Source organism: Bipolaris zeicola (assembly GCF_000523435.1).
Source record: "Bipolaris zeicola 26-R-13 unplaced genomic scaffold scaffold_32, whole genome shotgun sequence".
Classification (NCBI taxonomy): domain Eukaryota; kingdom Fungi; phylum Ascomycota; class Dothideomycetes; order Pleosporales; family Pleosporaceae; genus Bipolaris; species Bipolaris zeicola.
The window spans coordinates 112,098-124,399 of NW_006912081.1; the positions used below are offsets into that span (position 1 = coordinate 112,098).

At 48.5% G+C, this 12,302-nt stretch overlaps 7 protein-coding genes across 7 annotated transcripts; 3 read left to right on the forward strand and 4 right to left on the reverse strand.

The window, feature by feature from the left end:
• Positions 1–75: 75 nt before the first annotated feature.
• On the forward strand, positions 76–1,028 carry COCCADRAFT_24275 (uncharacterized protein; the record flags this gene model as incomplete). Its single annotated transcript, XM_007711640.1, has 2 exons — positions 76–181; positions 229–1,028. The coding sequence occupies 2 exons, from the start codon at positions 76–78 to the stop codon at positions 1,026–1,028; spliced, it is 906 nt and encodes a 301-aa protein (XP_007709830.1).
• A 681-nt stretch (positions 1,029–1,709) lies between these two features.
• COCCADRAFT_89848 (uncharacterized protein) lies at positions 1,710–2,797 on the reverse strand (the record flags this gene model as incomplete). Its single annotated transcript, XM_007711690.1, has 6 exons — positions 1,710–1,809; positions 1,861–2,237; positions 2,290–2,363; positions 2,414–2,447; positions 2,514–2,533; positions 2,611–2,797. The coding sequence occupies 6 exons, from the start codon at positions 2,795–2,797 to the stop codon at positions 1,710–1,712; spliced, it is 792 nt and encodes a 263-aa protein (XP_007709880.1).
• A 936-nt stretch (positions 2,798–3,733) lies between these two features.
• COCCADRAFT_34712 (uncharacterized protein) lies at positions 3,734–5,506 on the forward strand (the record flags this gene model as incomplete). The annotated part of the gene is made up of 4 exons (XM_007711655.1): positions 3,734–3,805; positions 3,869–4,797; positions 4,887–5,107; positions 5,229–5,506. 4 exons carry the CDS (start codon positions 3,734–3,736, stop codon positions 5,504–5,506), a joined length of 1,500 nt encoding a protein of 499 aa, XP_007709845.1.
• Positions 5,507–6,292: 786 nt separating this feature from the next.
• Positions 6,293–7,273, reverse strand: COCCADRAFT_89716 (uncharacterized protein; the record flags this gene model as incomplete). The annotated part of the gene is made up of 1 exon (XM_007711691.1): positions 6,293–7,273. One exon carries the CDS (start codon positions 7,271–7,273, stop codon positions 6,293–6,295), a length of 981 nt encoding a protein of 326 aa, XP_007709881.1.
• Positions 7,274–8,066: 793 nt separating this feature from the next.
• COCCADRAFT_24279 (uncharacterized protein) lies at positions 8,067–8,369 on the reverse strand (the record flags this gene model as incomplete). The annotated part of the gene is made up of 1 exon (XM_007711641.1): positions 8,067–8,369. The coding sequence occupies one exon, from the start codon at positions 8,367–8,369 to the stop codon at positions 8,067–8,069; it is 303 nt and encodes a 100-aa protein (XP_007709831.1).
• Positions 8,370–9,733: 1,364 nt separating this feature from the next.
• On the forward strand, positions 9,734–10,976 carry COCCADRAFT_34714 (uncharacterized protein; the record flags this gene model as incomplete). The annotated part of the gene is made up of 2 exons (XM_007711656.1): positions 9,734–9,802; positions 9,885–10,976. The coding sequence occupies 2 exons, from the start codon at positions 9,734–9,736 to the stop codon at positions 10,974–10,976; spliced, it is 1,161 nt and encodes a 386-aa protein (XP_007709846.1).
• Positions 10,977–11,233: 257 nt separating this feature from the next.
• COCCADRAFT_89646 (uncharacterized protein) lies at positions 11,234–12,273 on the reverse strand (the record flags this gene model as incomplete). Its single annotated transcript, XM_007711692.1, has 4 exons — positions 11,234–11,670; positions 11,742–11,967; positions 12,019–12,041; positions 12,105–12,273. The coding sequence occupies 4 exons, from the start codon at positions 12,271–12,273 to the stop codon at positions 11,234–11,236; spliced, it is 855 nt and encodes a 284-aa protein (XP_007709882.1).
• Positions 12,274–12,302: the final 29 nt, after the last annotated feature.

Consider the following 12,302-nt stretch of genomic DNA (forward strand, 5'->3'; position numbering starts at 1 on the left):
CGCATCACACCAACGCGACTATTGCGACGCACAACCACGCAGTCTACTAGGCCCAGCACTCCTGCAAAAAGCAACATGGCCGAGAGACCAGCACACACGCGAACTGCCTCCACTAACCTTGGCACTTCGGGCCAGCGCATCCTCGAAGGAAGAAACGCCATCGTAACAGGAGCATCAAGAGGTACGTACTGCTCCTCCTTGAGCTCCTCCATTTCTCAGCCCCCCTAGGAATTGGCGTCGAAGTCGCCCGCAACCTCGCTTCCAAGGGCTGCAATGTCGTCATAAACTACACCTCCGACTCGTCTGCCCAAGTTGCCCAAGACCTTGCTTCCGAGCTGCAGTCCGAGTATGGTGTCAAGGCCATCACCGTGCAGGCGAGCATGGGCTCGGAAAACGGCCCAAAGCACCTCGTAGAAGTCACCAAGAACAACTTCCAACACCCCAAGACGGGCAAGTTCCAGCTCGACATCATCATCAACAATGCCGGTGTCGCCGGCAACAACTACGTCGAAAACGTCGACTGCGAAGACTTTGCCAGACAGTTCAACGTCAACGTGCGAGGTCCATTGCTCCTTATGCAAGCCGCCATCCCCTACCTGCCAAATGACCGATCGGGTCGCGTCATCAACTTGTCGTCGGTCAGTTCTTCGCTAGGATACAAGGGTCAGTCAATCTATGGCGCAACAAAGGCAGCCCTAGAAAGCATGACGCGAACTTGGGCTCGTGAATTTTCCGAGCGATGCACCGTCAATGCCATCAACCCAGGCCCAGTCGCCACAGACATGTACTGGAGTAATGATGAATCGTTCATCGCACTGAACAAGCCCTTCATCGAAATCACCCCGTTGGCGGCACCACGAAAGGGTATCGACCCAGAGCGAATCTATGAAGCTTCCCAGGGCGCTGGAGGAAGACCGGGCTACAGTGAGGAGGTCGCCGGTGTTGTTGGCATGCTCTGCCTGCCTGATGCTGGGTGGACAACAGGCAGCGTCATTTGCGCCAATGGTGGCATGAAATTCACCTACTAGATGGAGTAGATTGTTCGTATCTGCTGCCACCTCTCGGCCTTTCTATATCTCGCCTACACATATACATGAGGAAAACTTGCGCGAATCTGAGCTTGTCTCGAAAACAATTCAAACCAACATTTTACCCTTCGTCCTAGCTATACCAAAGGTGGACTGTTCGACGTGATCAACACTTTACCATTATAACAGTCTATGTTTTGTACACTAAGAATTAGCAATAAGTTCAGAGTGCGTGTATACCACACGCACTAGTACGCCCCTGGTTGCTGCTACCATTGTCACAAATTTCGCTGTTGACTGCGAAACTTTGGGTTTTCGTGATACCTGACGGCGAAGCAACGATACTGCGCTCGGACGATCCATCACCCTGCCATCCTGCAGCTGCTCTTTCATCACTGCCAACACTGACGCCATCATCTTCCATCTGATTGTATGCCCTGTTCATGTGTTTCGAGCCTATCGTTTGAAGTTCTGAATGGGCACCATGTGAGTCGGTTGTGTATCCTCGAGTTTGCTTACGGCTGTTGAATGACGATTCTCCAATCACACGTGGTGCGACATGGCGTAAAAATAGACGCATTGCCGGCAGACAACCAGTTATGATGATAAGGTTGGCTTCAATGAGACTACTCTCAATCGTCAGTTCGTATTCCAAAATACGAGGTCAACTTCGGAGCCTACTCACATCCATATCCCGGGCATGACAATAGCCCACGTCTGGTCGATGGTGGTGAGCATCGGGAATAAGAGGGCAAGGCGCACTCCGCTGGTAATACAAGTCCTATTCTATGTAAGTCTGTCATCTCTTTGAGTGAGTTCTCGCATCACTTACAGCGATCCGACGCCGAAAATACACAACAAGCCCGCTTTCTGCGCCCTTGGAACTTGTAGCTTAACAACCATAGGTATGGGCAAAATGAGTAGTAAAATGTCTGTCACCATGTTCAACACGGCAGTTGCCATGTAGAGTGGTGTGCGATTGATACAACTCCCCTCTGTGATCGTAATGTCCCAATTTCTCTTAAAAGGTGTACAGGCGAAGATAAGCGGAAAGAGGAGTGCAATGCTGTACCCGATGACTATGAACATTCCGCCATACACACAGATTCGGAACCAGCGCAGGGGCGATAATCGAAGATATAGCAACAGAAGAGACAGCTTTGCGCTCGCCAGAAAGGGGCAGTAGAGGATGCTAGCGACATTGACCAACTGCATGAGATTCAGCGTAAAGAAGGTATTTCACTGGCTCAGAAATACTCACATTCAGACTAAAATTGACGCGGTTCCCGCTCAGTTCCCAAATGTGAACACCGAGTGTTCCTCCCCGATACTGCACTGGACGGCAGTTAGCTTACGCAAATGCGAACATAGTCTTGGAAACATACCGAGTATAATCACCTGGATTGCAACTGAGAAAAACTGTTCATGCGCTCATTAACATATGATCTAGGCGCTTTGGCGATCATAATTCATGGACAGACTTACCCAAGCCACAATCAAAGCCACTACACAATCTGTTAGACACTTTGGACCACGATTACACCACCTATGGAAAGTTCGAAGAGGTCACAAAATAACTCACTATCATCTGCAGAAAAGCGTTTTGCAAATCTTGTCTTTGTGTAGATACGAACGGCCATGAAAAAGGCAGCAATACTCATTCCGACTGCTCCCACCCATAGATTTGCCGCCTCGCCTGTCCTCTGGGGGTCGGAAAGGTTGACAACATAGCCAGGCGGAGCTGGAAACAAGGGCTTGTTCATATCCATCGTGTATGCGAAAGGAGCCTCGAAGATGCAGAGGAGTTCTCAACCAGCAAGATGTTCATATTCAGTTCTGCGACTACTTACTCTCTGCTCTATAGAACGAAACCCGGGCGGCCCCTTCTGCATTGTCATTTCTCCGAGGGAAGGAACATTCCAGGAATATTCCTGGCATATTGCAGGTCGGTTTAAGAGTCTCGGATGATCGCTGTAACTACCAAATCGGTAAGATATTGGTCAATAGCCGCATGGACGAATAGCGCCGACGGAAGCGCTTTGATTGGTCGATGGCATGGCGTGGTTGAACACCTACGCGACTGTGCCACATAGTGACATGGATAGGACGGCTTCATCGACAACCGTAACCCGAACTCCCAATCATACTGCAAGAACATCATGCAAGGACTCAGCATGCCAGACGTGTAGCGCGGACTACTATTGTTCCAGCACGATGCAACCCATCAAGCTGGTAAATACTGTCTGGGCTCCGGTCAACACGCCATTTCTTGACTAGCATCCCTGTGTTAATTTATGTATACGCATCATGCCATCTGGTGCAACACCCCTAGCTGATAGGTCACTAGCTGCGTCGCTAACTGAGCCTCGACGAATGTATGGTGCGACCTTTATGCGTTCTTAGTCCCTGCAACCTGCTATTGGCAACCAGGCAAAAGCACATGCCGTATTGCCACCGACATTAGCTTATTCCTTCGCTACAGGGACCGAAAGCCACCTACGGACTCTAACCCTCTTTGAACGTTCTCGGGAAGTCCTTTGGAGGTCGGTGAACGGTTATGGCGCACAGCTAATAGGAGCGCCACTGAAATGTCCACAGTGGAGAAGTTATTGGAGAGTACATCTCTTGAACTATTAATATAAGATGGCGGTTGCGCTCTAACACGAGCACGGCTCTGCTCACTGCCTTTCTTCGCGTCGAATGCTATGATGGCTCGTATGACTGTTGCTCTATTAGCGGCTGCGGCTGCCATTCCTTTGGCACAGGCGGAGTATTGCGTAAGTCAATTCTCCAACCAAAACGTACCAGAAAACGTGCCAGACTAACCACAGATCTTCCAGTGCAATGTGCTTGCGGCAACGTCCCTGAAGGATCGCCTGCTATATCCCAACCAAGACGCATACGTGACACGCGAGAAGACATACTTTGACGTCAAGCAGCAGACCATCACACCCAACTGCATAGTGCAACCCAAGAGTGCGGATGAGGTTGCAGTTGCAGTCAAAGCATTGACAGCTGCGAGCTCGCGTAAGCCTTGCAGCTTTGCTATTCGCAGCGCGGGACATACACCATATGTCGGAGCTTCGAATATCCAGGATGGAGTAACCATCGATCTGAAATACCTTAGCGCCGTCACGTATGATAATGCAAGCACTACAGTCAAAGTGGGGCCTGCGGCAACGTGGAACGATGTGTACGGCGTCCTGGAACCAATGGGGCTCATGCTTCCCGGAGGCCGATCATCAACTGTTGGTGTTGGCGGACTCACTCTGGGAGGTGGCATATCCTACTTCTCCCCAGGGCGTGGTCTGGTCTGCGACAATGCGGTCGAGTTCCAAGTTGTTTTAGCCGATGGCAGCATTGTAACTGCATCCAAGACCACGCGTCCAGATCTATTCACCGTGCTAAAAGGCGGCAACAACAACTTTGGAATCGTCACCAGCATCACATTCGGCACTTTCAAGAACCAAGGCATGTGGGGAGGCCTAGTCGTCTACCCTCAGTCGAACATCCAAGACCACTTCAAAGCACTCGTCAACTTCTCCAACAACATCGACAAGGACAACAAAGGTGCGGCCATTGTTATGCCAGTGTACCAGAGCTCCGTAGGCTTGGACCTGATACTGAATGCATATGATTACGCCGACCCGGTCCCCCGGCCCGCGGCCTACAAGGAGTTCCTTGCGATCCCAGGCAACACATCGGACACAACAGGCCTACGCAACATGTCGTCGCTAGCCGCAGAGCTTGCAGGAGCCACCACTCACAGGTAAGTTATTCTTGCAAATCAGAAACTCTCCCGAACTCCCCATGTATAGTACAAGGATAATCCCGCTGATAAGTCTACCAATCCCAAAGCGTATACTTCGGCACACTTACCTTTGCCAACGACCTCCGAGTCATGACTGCCGCGCATGAAATCTACAAGGACGAATTATCCAAATTGAAGGCAAAAGCAACCGGTGATTGGGGCATCTACGTTCTCTACCAGCCCTTGCCGCCCGCATACTGGCGCGGGAGCACTGCCAAAGGCGGGAACGTGCTCGGTCTTGAACGCTTTGGCGAGCAAGTCTTGTGTCGTAAGTTCTGTCCCCTCCACTTCCCGATTCTTTATCTACCCAACTACTTATCCTTCCAATCACATCAAACTCTCGAAGATTAAGAAGAAGAAAAACACATTATATTAATAAAAGGTGCCAGTATACCAACCCTACATCTCCTGGCAAGGCTCCCACCAAGACGCCCTCTTCCAAGCCGCAGGCGCAAATCTCATCTCACGCATCCGCGCCTACGCTCAGAGCATCGGCGCTGATAACCCGTACCTCTACCTCAACTATGCAGACAAAACGCAAGACCCGCTATCCAGCTATGGACCCGAGAACGTAAGGAAAATGAAAGATGCAGCGAGAAAGTATGATCCAAACGCCGTATTCCAGAAACTGGTACCCGGTGGATTTAAGATTTCGGCTGTGGCGTAGCGGCAGGAAAACAGGGAAAGTGGGCTGATTTTTTTTTCTTGTCTTGTGGATCGAACCGTTTGAAGGTGGGAGGTGGGGAGGGGGAGGGATAAGATGAGGGATAGAGTTTGAAATGTTAATTTTTTTTCTTCAAAAACTTACTTTGACACCGAGTATTATAGTTTTTATCGTTCGGGAATATATGTACCTGGGCAAAAAAAAAGCGGACTTGATTCCCTTTTTCTATCGTTCTTTTTTTTGGTTATCTTCTTGCTCCGTTTTTTTGAGACAAACGATAGATGGGGGTGGTATCGAAGATGTCATTGTGGATATGGATCGAGGGACGGGTGAAAGTTTGAAGATTGAGCGGGCGGGTTGGTATTATCTACTCTACCTGAGAACGGTAGACGGGGAGATGGATCGCAGTCACACCGGAAGCATGCCAACTCTCCGAGCGCTCGAATGAGTAAGTCAACCGTTTTTGTTCCTTCCGTGTTAAGTTCGGTGTTAGCACTCAAGTATAGTAAGTATGGAGACATGATACCAACTGGTATTATTACTTCCTTCGAGTCAGATTTCAAGTCAGATAAAACATAACATAGCACACTATATCTGCGAGAGAAGAACACTTGACAAAGTAATAAAATGTCAAAATATCAATTCAATTCCATAGCTATCATAGTAGAGTAAACCCAGCATTATAATTTCCCATCATTGCATAACCCTTTGAAAATCTCCAACTCCATGCTTATGCTTCCCTTATTCCGATGCTAAAATACCCATGAAAATCTTCATAGCTACTATGTTCTATAGAATAGCAATCCTCCTGACAGTTGGTGCTTGCATCCTAGGTACCTGCACCCTCAAGACTCCATCCTTGAAGCTTGCGCTCACGTTCGCTACATCGATGCGAGTGGGAAACCTGAAGGAGCGGGTGAAAGATCCATGGATGCGCTCTTCTTGTTCGGGTTGTTGTTCGGGTTGAGGCTGTGGTGCAAGAACTGGAGCCTCGGGCTGTGGCTGGGTGGCTACTGCGGTTTCAGTAGGCTCTTCGACGGCTTTTTCTTTGCCTTTTGGCTCCTTTGGCTCAACAGGAGTTAAGGGGCGTGATGAAGATGAGAGCTCGTCACCGAGGTCTTCAAAGTCGTCTTCCACGGTGGGTTGATAAGACTTGTGGGATTGGGTGTCGCTGTCTGGTGTTGCGACGCCGGCTGTTGTGCTCTCGACCTCCGAGGTGGTGTCGACTTCCTCAGTATGTGATACTTCAGGAGTCTGTTCGGCGGGTTGCTCGATGGCAGGTGCAGATGTGGGCTCAGCCTTGTCTTCGATCTGAGGTAGTGTTGGCTCAGACTGTGCCTTTTCGAATTGCCAGTGAGTGTTTCCGGCAATCTTCAGGGTGTGCTCGTCGGTGACTTCGATGGAGATGTTTTCTGGGCCAAAGCCCTGGATGTCTCCCTCTACCGCCCATCCTTGCTCAATGGGTTTGACATCGAACTTGGCGCGGAGTGCGCGCTTTCGTTGAAGTTGCCTTTGGCGGTGGGCTTCGCGTTGTGCCTCGCGATGAGCCTCGAGCTGTGCCTGGCGTTGTGCTTCGCGGTCAATCTCGCTCAACAAGTCGTTGACTTGGCTGAAGAAGTTGCCGTAGGGCGAGTACTGTGGGCGGCGCGGTTGAGGGCGGGCAACTCGGCAGCCATATGGTGACCGTACTGCTGGGCTGCAGAAGCCGAGAGGGCTGTATTGGTGCGTCTGGTAGGCCGGCGCAAAGGTAGGTGTAAGTACGAACGCCATTTCTGATATGATTGACTTGAAAGGAAAATTTGTTGGTTCAGATGTGGTAGTAGTAAGAAGGCTGATGGTTGGATGCTATGGTGATTGTAGATGCTAGATCTAGAGATGCTGGTCTTTTGAATTGATGATGGGCTGTAGAGGAGCCGCACTCCACACATTTATAGACATCATAACGCAACACGAGTGTGAGTAAGATATCGGTATTCCCAATCCGACGACTATACTAGAATGTTGTGGATAGTTCGTGAAGTTGTTTATCCATCCATGTTTGTCAGGAAGCAACGTGAACCTTCACGCTACTTCTCGAAGCTTCTACGTCATTTAGGGGAATGCGGTCCGTGCATGCGGATTATGTAATACCTCTAATCTCTTTCTGTCTCGCAAGCCGCTTCAACAGGACAGTGTCCTATCCAATCTTATTGTCGAAATTAGTCTTGTATTCGAAAAGACCGTTCGTTCAGGCCGTGCATAATCTTGCACCGACCATGTGCCCTTAGCAAGCGGGAGTTGCGAAGAGTTTCGAATTCGTCATCATAACGCGAGAAGAACGACTTCTGAAAGTGGCAAACCAACTTGAAACGAACTCATTTCGAGTAATTTATATCGCTGGCAAAGAAGTGCCGTTATTGCCATCTCTCATCTAAACCAAAGCTACCTTGGACCATCCCTCGATGCCCCGGCCAAGAGCTATCGTTCCCACACGTACATGTGCTTGAAGACCCTCGCTTACAGCCTCATTTATCAACACTAAACTCAACCAGAATATCTTTGCTACATACTTACAGCATTGACATCAATTGCACTTTCCATCGTTCAGCCATAACCCCGCTCCATTACACTTGTAGCGGATTTTACCAGAGCACTCTGTCGCTCCGTTATTGCTGGGACCGCAAAATCCTGGATCTCCCCTTTCAACGATGGCGGTATCCCTAATTATGTTGGCAGGGGCCGATAGTACGATGGCACTAAGGCTGACAGCTGCAATTGCGACTTGGAGGAGATGCATGGTGACGAAATCGGCGAGTCGCGGAGATGTAATCTTAAGTAAAATAGAGGCAACAGGCAGTATTTGATATCGCGAGAGGTTGCGAGGCATCTGGCTCAGAGGATGTCAACTGACTTGGCTTTATACTACAGGCACTTAATGTGTTGCACTCCGCACCAGACTTGTAAGCCAACCAGGGAAGCAGACCCGGTGTTGTGATGACACCCACAAATTTATCCAAGACCCCTGTTGCTGGTTTGCGGTAAAATATGCATCACGTGCACAACATTATTAAGAGATATTGGAACTGCTTGGTCCTTAGATACGCTCTCTAATTGTCTCAAAACAACTAGCAAAGTATACTGTCATGGAGCATGCGCTCTAGAAAAGGTTTATCTTGCGCTGCAACGGCGGCAAAATATAAGCGTACATAAGTTGGCCCAATCAGCTCCACTACTCGATTTTGTAGGAAGGAAAATTAGTTCACAGCAGAAGACTCTGTATGCAATAGACATCTGGAAGCTAATAACCAAACAAAGAAATTTAACTAGAAGCCAGCGATGAGAGCATACGCGATCTCAGTCGTAGACGCTGATGACACTACTGTGTATGCTGTATTCGCGACGAGAATCACTTTCTTTGCAGACCACCAGCGATCCAGCAAATTTCAGGGTCTTTGCGAGCTTAGCGTGTTCGGAATCAAGCTTTACCTGCCAATGTGAAACACAATTCATGTACCTTCAGCCTTCTTTGGATGGTAAGTTTGTTACAACCTGCTTACATCAGATTGATGCCCATGATTTCGATTCGCCACAAGCCTTATGTGTCACTTGTCCATATTTCGCATTGGCCTGCTGCTTCTTGTTCGCTTCCCATACCGATTTGTTATCGAACCCATTATGGCACTGTTCGGTCGTCCAAGTCAGCAGACGATGCAGGCTTTTCACCGGAGCTAATAACAACCAATGAGTGGTAGATTGATGTTGGCTTAACCCCTCAACCTCCCCTCAGATAACTCTTACTAAATGTCCTACAGTTTGGATGTTGGCTTATGCGACTAAGCAGGTATAGCCCTCTACGCCTCTCCAAGGAACAAATATAAGTATCCAATCTGCGTCAGCCGATCATTTCACCAGCTGCATGAGATAACTTTTTTGTATTCTCGAAAGAATACTACGATATTCTACATAAAGGGTCCGAATAATAATTGCAGGTGTTGGTGGCAGAATCTTCTCAGAGAAGTCAATACACTGTATTGGCAAACGATGAACGGCATCTTGTGTGCATGGTAAAACCAATGATGCACGTGATGTATCAGCGCTCCATTACCTAAGCAGAGCTACCACCTCGAGCTACAAGTGGTCAGACTCTTCATGGTCAACACTCCGCATCAAGCCTACATCTCGAAAAACTCATCAAGCTTAAGAGATATCTACTTTTTCATATCCGATGTTCGCTGAAGACGACTTCACGCAATGCCACTCCGAAAATCACATTCAAAATCTCGATTTGGCTGTTTGCCATGCAAAAAAAGACACATCAAGGTACTGTCATGCCTCATGAGTGAAAAAAAACTCCATTTCTTTGCAAAAAGTTTGAGTCGCATAAACTTATTTTGATACCCAGTGTGGAGAAGAGTCACCCTCATGCAATAACTGCACCAACCGCCGCGTGCAATGCGTTTACAAATCTCCGCACGCCCCAGACGAAGTCTCTTCCAGAAGCAGTATTTCGGAGAGCAGGAGTGAAAACTTTTCTGGAGAACCGAATAAAACACACAGGCCCATTACTGTCACAAGAGCCCAGGAATTACACCTGATGGCTCACTACATCACGTCGACATCTGAAACGGTATCACATGGCAAAGAAGATATGCACGTTTGGCAACAGATTGTACCTGATGACGCGGTTCATCATGAGTTTCTTCTTGACGGCATCTTAGCGCTGTCTTCCCTTCATTATGCCTGGAAATGTCCAGATTCTAGGCTTGCTTACAGCGAGATCGCCATGCATTATCACGCCTCTGCACTAAAAGGATTCAGGGATGCGTTGAACTGCGTTACCGATGCGAACAGATGCGCCTTATTCGCTTTTTCTGTTATCCTGAACATACTGGCTCTCGCTTTCCCCAATATCTGTCCAACGTCCGAGCAGTCTTCTCGTGAGGAAAGCGTGGTGATTTTGATTGAGCTTCTTCAAGGGTTGCGATTCATCATACGCAGCCGTGAGGATTTCACGATACATCTTGCAAAATACGAGTCATTATGGGCTCCATTTATCTATCCTGCTCCCCCTCCCCCTCCTAAGCCTGCCGATGAAGTTGCCACCGCACTGGCGAGACTTCGGGAGAGAGCAAATAGTATTCAAAGCTCCATCGACGCTGAGCGACACAGGTCCTATCTTGTGGGAATCGAAAGTTTGGAAGCAATCTTCGGGAAGATGAACCAAGATCCAACCTATCTTGGTGAAATCATTGGATGGCCAACGACAGTCGGCGGGACACTACTGGACCTTTTCAAGCAGGAAGATCCTATGGCACAACTGATTTTTATCCACTACGGCGCCTTGTTGCTCTACACTCGCGAGAGATGGTGGGGCATGAACACCGGAGTTCGCTTGATTGAGAGTCTTTCACGATCCGTCTCCAACAAGCATCCAGACTGGGCGGACCTGATGCAATGGGCCAACACGGCTGCAATTTCAGTTCAGCAAGACTAAATATATGTTGATCTATTGCAAAAAATATTGTAGAAATCGATCCAAGTACATACAATACGCTTTGACCATGCTTATATCAAATTTTCAGATATTTCACCATATACGACTATATAAAAAACATATACTGGACAACACTACGTCTCCCGGCCATGTCAAGATTCTTTGCCCATCAATTACTGAGTCTAAGGCATATTGTCGTGCTCTTCTGGAATCCAATCCGATTTTGGTCTCGATCCGGCCGTTCTCAATCAATACTTCTAACACAGGTCGTATACTTCCACACCACGGCGCACCGCGACTCCCTTTTCGCCTTTCAGCAACCCCGTGATCTCACTCGGATGTATCCATGCCAGAATTGCCATAGTAATCAACATGAGGGTCGAATCAAAGATGTAAAGGAATACTTCGTGGGAGATCAGATAACCATTGTTGCCCTGCGCATACTCAATCAGGCGAAAAACTGATCGCACAAGAATGAGCATGCTAGCGGCATAGAGTGAATAAAGCTGCATCTCCCACGGTATAGATCCGGAGAGGATTCGGGTTGTAGGGTTCTTGGCCATTCGAGTGTGCCAAAGCACACTCGTCACCATGAAGCAGCCGAAGAAGAGAATTTGAACTACGAGACCGCCGATGATGATGTTTTCGCCAGTATGGAGTGCGCTGATTGTGCCGCTAGCCATTATGCCACCACCTGTTGACCGCGATGATTAACCTTTTTTCTTTCTTCGTGAGAGCACTCATCAAAGTGCGTATACAACGTACCAGCGCCCTGCATCAGAAATGAAATGACATCTCCTACGACAAAGATCTTTGTGAGCCATCGCTTGGGGATGATCGAGCGATGTTCGCCGTCGGTAACGAGGATGATGCGACCGAGCATCATATATACGCTTGCGGCATACAGTGCGGGAGCGACGAGGAGTAGGATGGTGGAAGCGGAGTATGCACCGACTGTCCAGTTGGGTGATTCGGCAGCGGACATTGTTCTCTATTGGCACAGTGTTAGCACTTCATTGTGAGCGCTCTAATGAATACCTACTGCTATGTAGCCAGCAAATTGGACTGTTACACATTAGCTGTTGGTCACAGATACCTTACAGCATAATTCTTGCAAAGATAACTTACAGAAGCCGCCGATGACAAACGGTATGAGTATCCACGTCCGGGTGCGGAACATTTGGTATAAATGTAATCCTGATATGAGAAGAAAGAGGATGGTGAAGATGACAGCAGCAGCCATCGAAGGGTTGTAGCGATACAATTTGAAGTCGATCGTTCCTCCATTGTCGGCCATTGCGTCGGTAACCTTTTTTGATCTAGGTA